Genomic DNA, 13,626 nt, shown 5'->3' on the forward strand with positions numbered 1-13,626 from the left:
TATGAATTACCATATGATAGATGACAATATTTTAATCAATGTATCTAAAATAGATATCAAAACATCTACAACGACTAAAAGAGATTAAGAGAGAAAAAATACTCTAAGATTTATATTGATTCGATCACCCCACCATGATCTACATCCAAACCCCAATTGAGAGTTTCCATTAATCACAATAATTGTTTTACAAACAATTGCCTAAAACACACAAAACATGAGTCTTAAACCCTATTAAGAACTTCTTGTTTTACATAGTTGTAGACTTGAACTACAACCAAAACAAAAGATTTCTTACCCCAAACTCAAAACAAAAACAAAATTTTTCCTCAATGGACAAATTGAAATTCAAACTATTTAGTACTTGATGATCTCCACTTTTTTTCAAGTTTTGATCCTTCATAGAGCTTCTTTGGTGATTATTATTGTTCTTTGAATCTGCAAGTACCTCGATGAGTTGGACAATGACCTTTGCTCTCCAACATCAACGATGGGGGTACTTGTAAAAAGACTCTAATACTAAAATTAGAGAAGGTATAGGTTATAAAACATGAAATACATTAGAATGATACTTTATGTCCCTCATATAGGTGTGTGATTCTTATCATTGAGCATTAAAAGATAATTTAAGGAGATGGTTAGGGGGACATAATTTACTAGTTATTAAAAGATAGTTGGTTAGGATTTTGCCTAGCACTTGCTCCGTGGATCTAACCTAGTGACCCATTGCAATCAAGATGGTAAGGGCAACTTGGCTTGATCAAGTAGGGTTCGAGCTAAGTAGTACATAAGTCTCCCGAACTTCGAGCTCTTTAGAAAGGAGTTACGAATGTTACTCAGGTCGTTTCATTTTTCATCAATTGATCATCTAACTTAAAGTTGAAGAGACTTGTATCAAGGATTGAAACGTATTGCAAACACATTATTCTTGTCAATTAAATAATTTTAAGATTACATAAAAATTTGTAAGATTGATTTATTCAATAATAACCCTCAATTTAATAATTAAATCATTGAAATTTAATATTAACTATGAGTTTTTAAGATTGATTTATTCATTAAATTTTATTTTAAAATTGAGTAGAATAACTCTATCAAGAATCATTATTTTTTTTTTAGGGAAATCAAGAATCATTCTTAAAATATATATATATATATATATATATATATATATATATATATTATTTTTAAGAAAATATAATGAGAAAATAATTATTAAATGATCAAACTAAATACTAAAGTTATAGATATTCATGAAATATTGCGTGTGATTTAAATTTTAACCTTTAATTTTTTTCATGTAACTATAACCTCTTTCATTTTTGTAACAAATGTGGTCGAGGTTTATATATTAAATTAAAAACAATGATCCCTCTTGAGTTGGAAACTTGTACTTTTTTTATTCAATCAAAATTAAACATGATGAGATATTTACCAACTTAAAAACAAGATTTTATCAAGTAGGAAATATATACTTATTATAAAGGAATATTATATTTTTATATATATAATTTTTGGACTATTTTACTCTTAATTTTTTAAAATAATAAAAAATATATTAAAAATTAATTAAATCCATGATTTGAACCAAAAACCTTAAGGTTTTTTTTTTGGTATTGGAATGAGAAATAAAAAGAAGAAACTAACAAAAATATAAATAAAACTTAGCCTCTCTGAAACACAGTTCCCAGAGAGTCAGCTAGTAACAAACTAGAAAGAGTCATAGGATGCTCTTGTAAAATAACTAGCCTATCATTTCCTAAAGCTCCCATTCGAGCCAAAAGCATCTGCGCAACTATTACCCTCACGTAAAGTGTGAACAACAGTGCAAGTCCAGTCACAATTGAGCAACTGATGAATCTCCATGAGCTGATTTTCGTAGCGATGAAACATTGGAATAGGTCCCTGTAAGAGAGATACCACCAAAGTAGAGTCTGAATAACAAATAATCTTTCGAAACCATTTATCCCAACAAAGACGAAGACCGTAGAGAAGAGCTAAGATCACTGTTTGAAGAACAGAAACCTCCCCCAAAAAGCCATAAAAGCCAAAGAGGAACTGTCCTTCATGGTTCCGACACAAGCCACCAAAGCCCCCTCTACCAAGCGTGCCAATCCTACTCCCATCCACATTCAGAGCCACTGAATCCAGTGGGGGGTGAATCCAATGCACCAAACGGGGTAGAGGTCGATGCGAGCAGTCAATACTCGTAAAAGCAGAAACAGAGATTTGAAGTAAAGCATTTACTTGAGCTAGAATAGATGTTAAGTTCCAATCCACCTGATCAAAGATGAGTCTGTTCCTGTGGCACCAGATGAACCACATGATAATTATAAACAGAGCTCCATGCGTCTGCACCCGCTTCTCAAGCCAACTACGATGTGTCTCATCAAGAGTAGGTGTTGAGAAATTGCAACCAGATCGCTTCCACACCTCCTGCACCATTGGACAAGTAAAGAAACAATGCTCAAAGCTTTCAACGGCAGAGTTACACTTAGGGCAGGTATTGGAAGCCAAGATGCCACGTTGACAAAGAACCTCCTTAATAGGTAGAGCCAGATGACAACTCTGCCAAAGAAAGAAACACAAACTAGCTGGAAGTGACAACTTCCAAATCCAATTCCAACCTGCAGAGGTTTCCAACCCATGATCCTCTATTAGCCACCTGTAAGCTGATCGTACCGTGTACTTCCCAAAGATATCAGGTGCCCAAGTCCACAAGTCTGGCACACCTACGACAAGATGCGGAGTTAAACAAGATATCTTGAGACGAAAAGTCTCAGAAAAATGTGTGTAAAGCTGGTCCAGCCGCCATGAGGTGCCATCCCAAATATCTTTGACTCGCAACCCAGAATCGTGAATATCCACCCACGGGACAGACGTCGCTAGTGGTTCCTTACCCACCCATACATCCTGCCAAACATCGATCTCTCCATTGCCCAACTTGAGAACTAGACCATCTTCCAAAAGAGCCAACGCCTGAATGATGGCCCTCCAAGTTGGTGAACCTAACTTCTTCTTGGATAAGAAGAGTGAGTCTTACAGGAGATATTTTTCCTTGAGTACTGAAACCCATAGTTGATTCGTTGGGTGTAGTAGATCCCAAACTAGATTCCCCAATAATGCAGTATTTTGGTTTCGAGCGGTACGAATCCCCAACCCACCACAATTCTTTGGTCGAGTGAGCTTGTCCCATCCTACCATGTGTGGGCCTTTACCTTCCCTACTATGCCAAATAAAAGAACGGACTGACTTGTCAATAAAATCACAAATGTATTGAGGATACCAGTATAATTGCATGCCATAGGAAGGTAATGCCGTGAGAATTGAATTGGCGAGAGTAACCCTGCCTGCCTTGTTTAACAATGCACTCTTCCAGCCAGTCAACTTTGAGTTCACCCTTTCAATAAGTGCCATAAAATCTCGGCGATGGATTCGACCTTGAAACGTAGGAAACCCCAGGTAATTTTCAATCCTAGAGGTAAAACGGATTTGAGTAACAGTGGTAATTGTTTCCTTTCGTTGACTTGTCACACCTTTCGAAGCCAATGCTTGGGATTTTTGAATGCTAATCTTTAAACCAGACATATGACAAATGTAACATCCCAAATTTTTCTACTAATACTACAAATAATTATTATTTATTTTTGTATTTATGAAGATTATTTTCTTATAATTATTTTGATTAATTGAATGAGTTTGATTGAATTTTTAAAGGTTTTTATTAATAATCATTTATGAAAATTATTTTGTATAATATTATTAATTATGATATTTTGTTATAATTGTTATTTAAAGAAAATCATGTTTTAAATTGTATTGATATGTTATTTTAATTTGATATATATATATATATATATATATATATATAAGTATTTATTTATTTATTATTTAAAAATTCTGGATTTTCATGGTCCCGGAACGGGCCGTTCCACTTTGGGAATGGGCCGTTCCGGATGTATTTTTAAAGGACAAAGTCTTGACTCAGAACGGGTCGTTCTGGTTTGGAACGGGCCGTTCTTGGAGAGGTTTTTAGACATGTTTTATTTGTCCAGAACGGGCCGTTCCAGATTCAGAACTGGCCATTCTGGCCGCGACCTGATGCTTATAAACAGAACGTTTTTCACTCTCTAAAACTCATTTTTTCATTTTCTAATCTTCTTCCTCCTTTCTCTCTGAAGACGAAGGGGAACCTAGAGGGGGCGACCAACAAGATTCGGCTCTTGCTTATCGAGGTAAGGGGGGAGTGAGAAACCTCGCTCTGGGTGTGAGATTGTATGAGGGGTTTTTCCCAATTGTATCTGTTTTGCCTATTGTTTTATTATATGTAATTAATCGTATGAATTGAGATTTCTATGAGTTCCTATGGGAAACCCTAAGGGAATGCATTGATAATTGTAAGAGGCAAATTTTAAATATTTTCTGTTTTACCTTCTGAGTTTTCTGTTGTGTTTCTTGGTATTTGCTGAGTGTAAATATGTATATAATCTTGAAAATAAACAAGTTTTGATATGAATTAGAGTGCTCTGTGGGTTCCTGTGGGAACCTTATGAGAAACAGGCAAAATATGAATGTTTTCTGTTTTGCTTTCTGATTGTTCTGATGTATTCCTTGTTGAATGAGATGTATAAATATGTGTTTATTTTTGAAAATAGATCAATTTTGATATGATTTTGAGTGCTCTGTAGACACTATGTGAATATGATGAGATGATGTGAAAAATGATGATTATGTGAATATGATGAGATGATGTGAAAAGTGATGACTATGTGAATATGATGAGATGATGTGAAAAGTGATAATGAGACATGATAATGTGATATGGGAATGAGAAATGATAATGTGATATGAGAATGCATAGAGTCTTGACATGCATCATTTGCATAAGTGTTTTAAGGGTACGATATGGAATACACCGCCAGAGAAGGCCCCCTAGTGTAAAAGCTTTGGGGATTAGTCCTTGGGGATAGCTCGGTTTGGAAGTCCCAGTCTCGCCCATTGTGTGCATGAGATGTATCTTGCGCGGCTTAGCTATCCCGACGAGACTCTGGTAGTATATCCTTCTAGTGAGAGTGCGCAGAGGGTGTGACCCGACATGTACTCCTAGACTACTCTTCGTGTATTGCTAGCGGCAATATGCCATGTGATGTTTTACTGGCGCCACATGCATGATAATATGTAGTCCGTGTCCATACTTATGCATTTTTAATGTTATATGATAAAGTGATGGTTTATGTCTTGGATGAGTGTGATGTTATTATTAACTTATCTATATTATACTTGTTTTGTTTGTGTTTAGCTATTCGACATACATTTCTACACTGTGAGCTAGAGTGAGATGTTTCTCACTCCCTTTTTTCGTGTTGTTTTGCTTTGACTATTATACAGGTGATCATCAGCGTGAGGCTGAGGATGTTGGTGATGAAGCTTAGGCTTCTATGTTGGGTTTTGCTCTGATAGGACATGTGACATCGGGACATAGATAGGATTAGTTTAAGATGTTCTTATTAAATTATTTTGGAAAATTCAGTTTTATTTCTTTGTAATTTTATTGACATGTTATTTGGATTAAGTTTATGAATGTGAACTCTTTACCCTTACGTGGTTGGAAATTTGATTTTTATTGATGAAAAATTTTATTTTATTTTATAACTACTGTATATGTATGTTGGGGTAGAGGGTGTCACAACAAAAGCTCTCCAAAACTCTATTGATAGTGATAGCCTGCTCTTTTTCTGCTTTAGCAAACAGCAAGACATCATCTGCAAAAAAGATATGGGACAATTTTGGGCCATGTCTAGTTAATTGGATGGGTTTCCAAGTGCCCTCTTCCACTTCTTGCTGAATCATAATGCCAAGGCACTCCATACAAAGAACGAAGAGATAGGGTGAGAAAGGGTCGCCTTGGCAAAGTCCTCTGATAGGTTTGAACCCATCCAATTTGTTGCCATTCCAAAGTAGAGACAAACTAGTAGAGGTAATGCCATGCATGATTAGTGAAACAATTCGTTCCGGAAACCCATATAACTTGAGGGTTTGTTCAAGGAAATCCCAGTCAAGCCTATCATAAGCTTTCTCCAAGTCAAGCTTGAGTAGGAAGTCACCAGTTTTGCTCTTTGATTTGTGCATGTGATGAACAACCTCTTGAAGAACTATAGCATTATCTTTTGTGCTTCTTCCTGGAATAAAGCTACTCTGCCATGGATGAATAATGGAGTCTAAGTAGGGGCGTAATCTACTCACTAGGACCTTAGACACTAGTTTGTAAATTACATTGCAAAGGCTGATCGGGCGAAAGTCTTTGAAAGTGCGTTGACTCTCGCCTTTAGGAATGAGAACCAATAAGGTGTCAGAGACACTGGCTGGAAAGTTGCCAGTGGAAAAAGCCTTTGCGAAAAAACTCCACACCATATCACCTACATCCTCCCAATACATTTTAAAGAATATAGGTTGAAAGCCATCAGGTCCTGGGGCCTTGTACGATTTCATGCTTAGAAGAGCCTGATACACCTCTTCTTTGGTAATTGGGGCGAGAAGATGCATATGAGCCTCTGAAGGAAGACCTCCTGAACTCCAGGCCGTGGCCACAAAACTAGTAGTGTCTTTAGAACAAAATAGAGCCTTGAAGAACGTGATAGCTTCCCATTGGAGTGTGCTATCATGAGTACACCATTCTCCTGAAGGTAAGAAAAGACCATGTATCTTATGACGTTTTCTACGAATAATAGTTTGAGCATGGAAAAATGATGTATTTCTACTACCCAATCGAATGAACTTTTCTCTAGACTTTTGGAACCAAAAGGTTTCTTCTTGAAAGAGAATAGACTCATATTCCTACAACAAATCCCTGTGAAGGAGGGAAAGTCGAACAGAATCAACAGTTTCTAATGTGCGTTTAATCCCGCGTAATCTGGCTTCTAATTCTCTTTTCTTGTTAAAAATATTCCAAAAAACATAACGATTGAAGACTAATGAGTCCTCCGACACACATTGCAAAGCTTTGACCACATCCTCCCCACCTTTGCGCCAAGCACGCTGAACTACTCGTCCATACTCTTCATGAGTGCACCAAGCCGCTTGGAAGCGAAAGGGTCTCTCTTGACGTTCACGTGACACTTGAGAACAACGCACAAAGAGTGGATTATGATCTGAATGCTGTCTTACCAAATGCTCCACAGTAGCTTCAGGAAAAGCTAATCGCCAAGCCTAGTCACATACACCTCTATCCAATCTCTTAGCAATCATCATCCCGCCCACACTTGCCAGGTAAAATTACTACCAAAGAACTCAAGATCAAGAAGATTGCAAGCATTTAAGCCCTCAGCAAACAAAGATGCACGAACTTTTGAGAAGACCCCACCTCTTTGTTCTGAAGGTAGAAGAGTATCATTAAAATCCCCAATTAACATCCAAGGAAGGTGTAAAGTGCTTCGCAAGTTCTTCAAATGTAACCAAAGATTCTTTCTGAGAACAAAGTTGGGACTACCATAAATAGCTGTCCCATATCAAGAATGACTTCCACGAGAGAGCTTCAGAGTAACACACTGAGGCATGGTGTCTACACATTCCACAATATCTTCTATCCCTTTCTTCACAAGTACCCAAATCCCCCCTGAGTGCCCATTCGCTTCTTCTGCCGAGACCATCTTGTAACCCTGTCTATTCCAAAAACCACTAGAACCCGAAGAAGATGTATGTGTTTCAAACAAAAAAATCATAGTTGGGTGAAATCGGTTAATGATTTCACGCATATGATTGCGACTCCGTGTGCTCGCAAACCCACGAACATTCCAAGAGAGAATCGTAAAGTCCTGAAACCCAATCATTAAAGCTATATTAGTCATTAGAGAGGATTAGGAAAACCTTACGGCTCTATATGGATCTCTTCATCCATCTCTTCATCCGAAGAACTCGCCATCTCCATCTCGGTGCTTTTGTTGGGATTCTCACCCAACTTAGAAGCCAAACACCCTTCCAACACAATCCCTTTGGTAGGTTCCTGATCAATCGAATGTGGCCATGCACGCATAATCGTTGGATCTGGCGGATGGTCCTTAGGGTTCCTTAAGGCGGTCATACCTGCTTGCGTAGAAGATGTCCGAGTCAAGCTATCATCACTATGTAACCTGGGATTGAGCTGGGCATCCGCCACCTCGTTGTTTGTGTAATACCCATTTTTTTTATTATTATTAATTATCAATGACATTTTCGTAAATTTTATAAAGGTATAGGGGTATTCTTGTAATTTTATTACTGATGGCATTTTTCGCAATTTTCAAAAAAAAAATTTAGGGGGTGTTTTGGTAACTTGGAACGGGCCATTCCAAAAGCAAAACGGGCCGTTCCAAGCTTAAAAATTATACTAAATTTTTTTAGTGAGAACGGGCCCAGAACGGGCCGTTCCAAAAGGAGAACAGGCCGTTCTGGTTTTGGAACGAGCCGTTCTGGAGGGAGAACGGGCCGTTCCGGAGGGAGAACGGGCCGTTCTGGATGAGTCTCGGAACGGGCCGTTCTGATTTTAGAACGGGCCGTTCTGCTTTTTGGGAACGGGCCGTTCCGATTTTGGAACGGGCCGTTCCAGTTTAAAAATTTGCGTACATTTGAAAGATTCGGAACGGGCCGTTCCGAATTCAATACGGGCCGTTCCGGGTGACTCTGGTTGCCTATAAATAGGAGGCAGGGGGTGAAAAAAAAATATAACTGGAGAGAAGAGAATTCTAGAGAGAGAAAGAGAAGAGAGAGAGAGAGAAAGAGAAGGGAGAGAGAGAGAGAAAGAAAAGAAAAAAAAGGAGAGAGAAAGAGGAATCCAGTAGAGGAGGTTCTGCCAGGAGAGAGAAAAGAGGAGGGAGAAGAGGAGATTCTGCCCGAGTTTCGGTCCTTGTTTAAGGAGAGAGGTGAAGATTCTGCCCGAGTTTCGGTTCGTTTAAGCAAGAGAGAGGAGGAGGTTCTGCCCGAGTTTCAGTTCAGGTTTATACAAGTAAGGGTAGTGCTTATAAAATTAATCTAGTATATATGTGCATGATAGGAATAGTATAATTTTAATATGCTATTTTATGTGGAGATTTTCATTTCATATAATATAATTTGGATCAATTGATGGTTGTTTTGGATATTTAATTATTTATATTATTATTATATTGACAAATTGGCATGGTTATGGTTATGTTTAATTATGGAATATGCTATGTGTATGTGGTTTGGAAAAGTAAATAGGACTTAAAGGAGTAAGGTTATGGTATGGATTAGATCTCTTGGTGAGATCAGGATATAATCTTTGGAAAAATATGAAATTTGGGAATCCCATGGTGAGGATTCCAATGTGAAACTTTTCCAAAGGTTATATAATAAACCACTTCAGATGTTAGGTGGATTCTGAAGTACTCCTCTAAGTATTCTATTTGCTACCGGTATGGGGGCAAGGCCGAGTCATACCGATGGATGAAGTGGCCATGATCACCAGGGTTACGTGACGACGCAATCCAACTGTATATTTTCCATGAGAGGTTAGGCGTGGGACATGGGTTGATGACATGTTTCACCGTATCAACACTTGGTTTGGATGGTGTTGAGGCCAACATTTGGTTTGGATGTGTTGGTTACATCATGGATTATACAGTGGTGTGACTTTGTTTTGGATATGGAATATGTATACATATGGTATGGATTGTATACATTGGTTATGGATTATTTTATTATCATAAAATATGTATATATTGGCATGGACGTGTATACATTATATTTTGGGTTGGTCTATATTTAGCTTGAAAATGACTTGTTGGTCTGGATAAATACTGTGGATAAATATTTGTTTAATGATATTTTATTATGATGTACTATGATTGGTTTTATATGTGCTAACCCTTATGTTTCCATGTGGTTTGGACTGTGATGATCTCACTATGTGGGGGAGCAGATCAGGTATGAGGCTTTGGGATAACAAGGAGTCTTTTGGATAGCTGCTTTGAGAAGTGGCTAGGTTTAGAGCTTGACCAGCACCTAGGGTGTCTTATTTTGATGTTTTCATGACATTGTAATTATATTATCTTTTTGGATTACTGTATAATTTTACTAAGAATGACTCTGATATAATTATGTTTGATATTATGAAACAATTTTTACACTCTAGCGTAGCTGGCTTTTGCTCTATTTTCTTTATTTTATATTATTTTATTTTGGCTGGTTATTCATGTGACGACCTAGGGTGGGTCGTTACAATTTTGGTATCAGAGCTGGTCGAGTCTCTTTAGGGTTTGTGGGAAATGGTCTTGTTATGTTTCTATTGTGTGGAAATGGAATTTTTGAAAAGAAATTTCTTATGTGTTTTAGTGTAAACTCATGGGTTCCTTGATCTTTTATCTTTATTAGGATGGTTGGTAGGGGAAACCATTCTAATCCTTCTTCAGGCGTGGATGAGCGGCAGATTGCTCAGGCTATGGAGTTAATTGCTGCTGCTATTGGACAACGATGTTGTGTATTTTACTCGTATTTTAGCACTTTAATTCACAAGAATTCATAGCATAATCATGCATATCTTTCATGTTTTTAATAAATTTTTATATCATTTTCCTATTTTATGCTTTTCTTGGTATGTGTTGTGTTTTCTCTGAGCAGGATCAAGATTTAAGAATTAAAGAGGAAATGCTGAGCTACAGGGAAAATCACGGCCGTGATTCTAAATCACGCCCGTGATTCACCAGAGAAAATCACGGCCGTGACTCCCAATCACACCCGTGAACGCCACTGACCCTTCATAGATGTGCTCCAGAGAATATCACGGTCGTGATTCTCAGTCACGGCCGTGATTCACTTCGCGTCGATTTGGTGAATGAATGTGCTCCAGAGAAGATCACGGTCGTGATTCTCAGTCACGGCCGTGATTCACTTCGCGTCCCAGCTTTTTAAGTTTTATGTTTTATTTTTATTTTTGTAATTTTTATCTTGGTAGTTTTACCTTTTTACCCTTTTAGGTTATAAATTAGATGAGGTTAGCCTAGAACAGGACTTTTGTTTCGGAGACAGTTTTTTTTAGTTTTTGACACTTGGAGAAGGTTGGGCGCCTGTGCCATCGACTCTAAGGTTTGCTTTTCTTTTATTCTTCTTTTCTTGGAGAACTACTATGAACTCCTGTGAGTAGTTTCCCTTTTTCTGGGATCAGGGCTTAGCCTCTGAGAACCTCTTTATTAATGCATTATTCAGTTTCTTAATTTTATTCCAATTCTTGATTTGTTCTTTTATATTTTATATATGAACTTTAACATTATTGTTTTCATAATAACATTAATTAAGGATGAACTGAGAGGAGAACTTGATTATAATTATGATAAACAATTAATCTTAATTTTCATAATCATAGATAATTAGGGATGAACTGAGAGGAGAACCTAATTATCGGAACCTAAAGGAACAGACTTGAGTGTTAAATCACGAGAGTTGATTTAAGCTTTCGAGGAGCAATAGATTAACAAAGATCTTAATGGGTTTAATTGAACGTAATTACCACGAGAGTAGGGATTAATTTTAATTAAACACGTCCTCGTAGCCTGAGAAGGTGCAAGGATTAAATTAGGTTAAGACTACCTTCAAGATGGAATAGAATTAATTAATGAAAATAATAATTCAATATTGTTGGAACTCTTTGTGCGAACCCTAGATTCCCGGAAATCTCCTTATCTTATCTTAAAGTTTTATCTTATTCATTAATTGCATTACTATCTCTTTTACCAGCGAATCTGATCTTATCATCTCAAAACAAACATTCTATCTGTTTTAAAATTCAAATTAAAATACTAGTAATTCTAGGTCAAACACGTAGTCCCTGTGATTCGATATTTATTACTTGACGACAACCGTACACTTGCGGTTTTCCATACATCAAGTTTTTGGCGCCGTTGCCGGGGACTACGTCTCTTGATTTAAATTACAATTATTTTAATTCGAATTTTTTTTAAAAAAAAAAAAATTATAAATAAATAAATTTTTTTTTTTTTTAGTGTTTACTTCTCCAATTCAGATTTCACGGGTCACTTTCTTTTTTTTTTTGCAGTGCCTTAGGGTTAATGCAAAAGAGATCTCTACGTCTTGGGAAACCAACACCACTTGATCCTGAGATTGAAAGAACTCTCCTGAGAAGGAAAAGAAACCTTTCTAGAGAATTTGACATGGCTGCACAACGAGATAATTTACCGCTTCGGGATTACTCTGCACCCGTAGCTCGTGGGATACCTGGAGGGGAGATGCAAACTGGAGCTACTGTACCAGCTTCTCTGGTGAATATGCTCAAACAGAACACCTTTGGAGGACTACCATCAGAAGATCCTAATGACCACTTAGAGGGGTTCTTGGAAATCTGTGAGACCCAGCAATTTGATGATGAAGTTTCTGATGGAATGCGACTCCGCTTATTCTCACTCACCTTGAGAGATAAGGCAAAGGTGTGGCTAAGAACAGTGCCTAGAGAAAAGATAGCAACTTGGGAATTATGTGAAAGAGCTTTTCTAGAGAAATTCTTTCCTCCTTCTAAAACTAAAGAATTGAGGAAGAAAATCACTAATTTCCAACAAGGCACTGGAGAGACTATTTATGAAGCATGGGAGCGGTTCAAAGGATATCTTCAAGCATGCCCACAACATGGCTTCAACCGTTGGCTTACCATCCAATTTTTCTTTGAAGGATTGGACCAACAAAGCACCATGATATTAGACTCAGCAGCTGGAGGATCTTTCATGGGGAAACCTATTAATGACTGCATGATTATTTTGGAAAATGTAGCCTCAAATCACAGCCAATACAGTGAAAGAGAAGTCACAGCAAGGAAAGGAACTCCGGGGCGATATGAAGTGAACAATATTGAGTTACTCTTAGCAAAATTTGATACTCTTAATCAAAGATTAGACAAGATGGAAAAAGCTAAGGTTAATTCAGTGGCTACAAATCAAGTATGTGACCTTTGTAGGGAACAAGGGCATACTGCAGTAGATTGTACCTCAATTTTTACTGGAGAAAAAGAAGATACTACTGAACAAGTGGCAGCTTCTCATAATTTCTATGACACTCCTCGAAGAGAGAAGAGTAATCCATATTCCAACACATACAACCCTGGTTGGAAGAATCATCCTAACTTTTCTTGGAAGAATAACCCAGTTCAAGGAACTAGCAATCAGCAACCTAATTTCCGTCCGTCCAATCACTTCATTAATGGGGAAGGAAATCCAGTACAGACACCCTCAATTCAACAAAGTGTTTCAAGATTAGAAAACCTTATGGAGAATTTTGTCACTAATCAAAAACAGACCAATGATTCAATGGCAAATTCTATTCAAAACCTTGCTGTCAAGGTTGAGAATATTACTCTCCACAACAAGATGCTGGAAAATCAAATTGCACAGTTGATGCCTAGTTCAAACAATTCTCCAGGTAAGTTCCCAGGTAAAACAGTTGCAAACCCAGCTGAAAATGTTAATGCTATTACTTTAAGGAGTGGGAAGAAATTAGACGGACCTGTGTCTAATCAAAATGATAATATTGAGATTGATGAAGACGCTTCTCCTATGGTTGAAAAACCTGAAAAAGAGAGATTAGAAAAAGAAAAAGTATCTTCATCAAAGCCTCAAACTGTTTATCACCCTC

At 37.4% G+C, this 13,626-nt stretch overlaps 1 protein-coding gene and 1 non-coding gene across 2 annotated transcripts; both read right to left on the minus strand.

Moving 5' to 3' along the window:
- Positions 1–1,203: 1,203 nt before the first annotated feature.
- On the minus strand, positions 1,204–8,077 carry LOC109802663 (uncharacterized). Its single transcript, XM_083073354.1, is given in 7 exon segments — positions 1,204–1,784; positions 1,786–3,018; positions 5,707–6,834; positions 6,955–7,155; positions 7,260–7,369; positions 7,517–7,674; positions 7,869–8,077. Coding segments are annotated over 7 exon segments (3,159 nt in total). The 3' UTR covers positions 1,204–1,664.
- A 4,450-nt stretch (positions 8,078–12,527) lies between these two features.
- On the minus strand, positions 12,528–12,634 carry LOC145957617 (small nucleolar RNA R71). Its single transcript, XR_014433660.1, has one exon. It is a non-coding gene; the product is annotated as a small nucleolar RNA R71 (small nucleolar RNA).
- Positions 12,635–13,626: the final 992 nt, after the last annotated feature.

The sequence above is a fragment of the Cajanus cajan genome, chromosome 4 (assembly GCF_000230855.2).
Source record: "Cajanus cajan strain Asha chromosome 4, NIPB_CcT2T_4, whole genome shotgun sequence".
Lineage (NCBI taxonomy): Eukaryota > Viridiplantae > Streptophyta > Magnoliopsida > Fabales > Fabaceae > Cajanus > Cajanus cajan.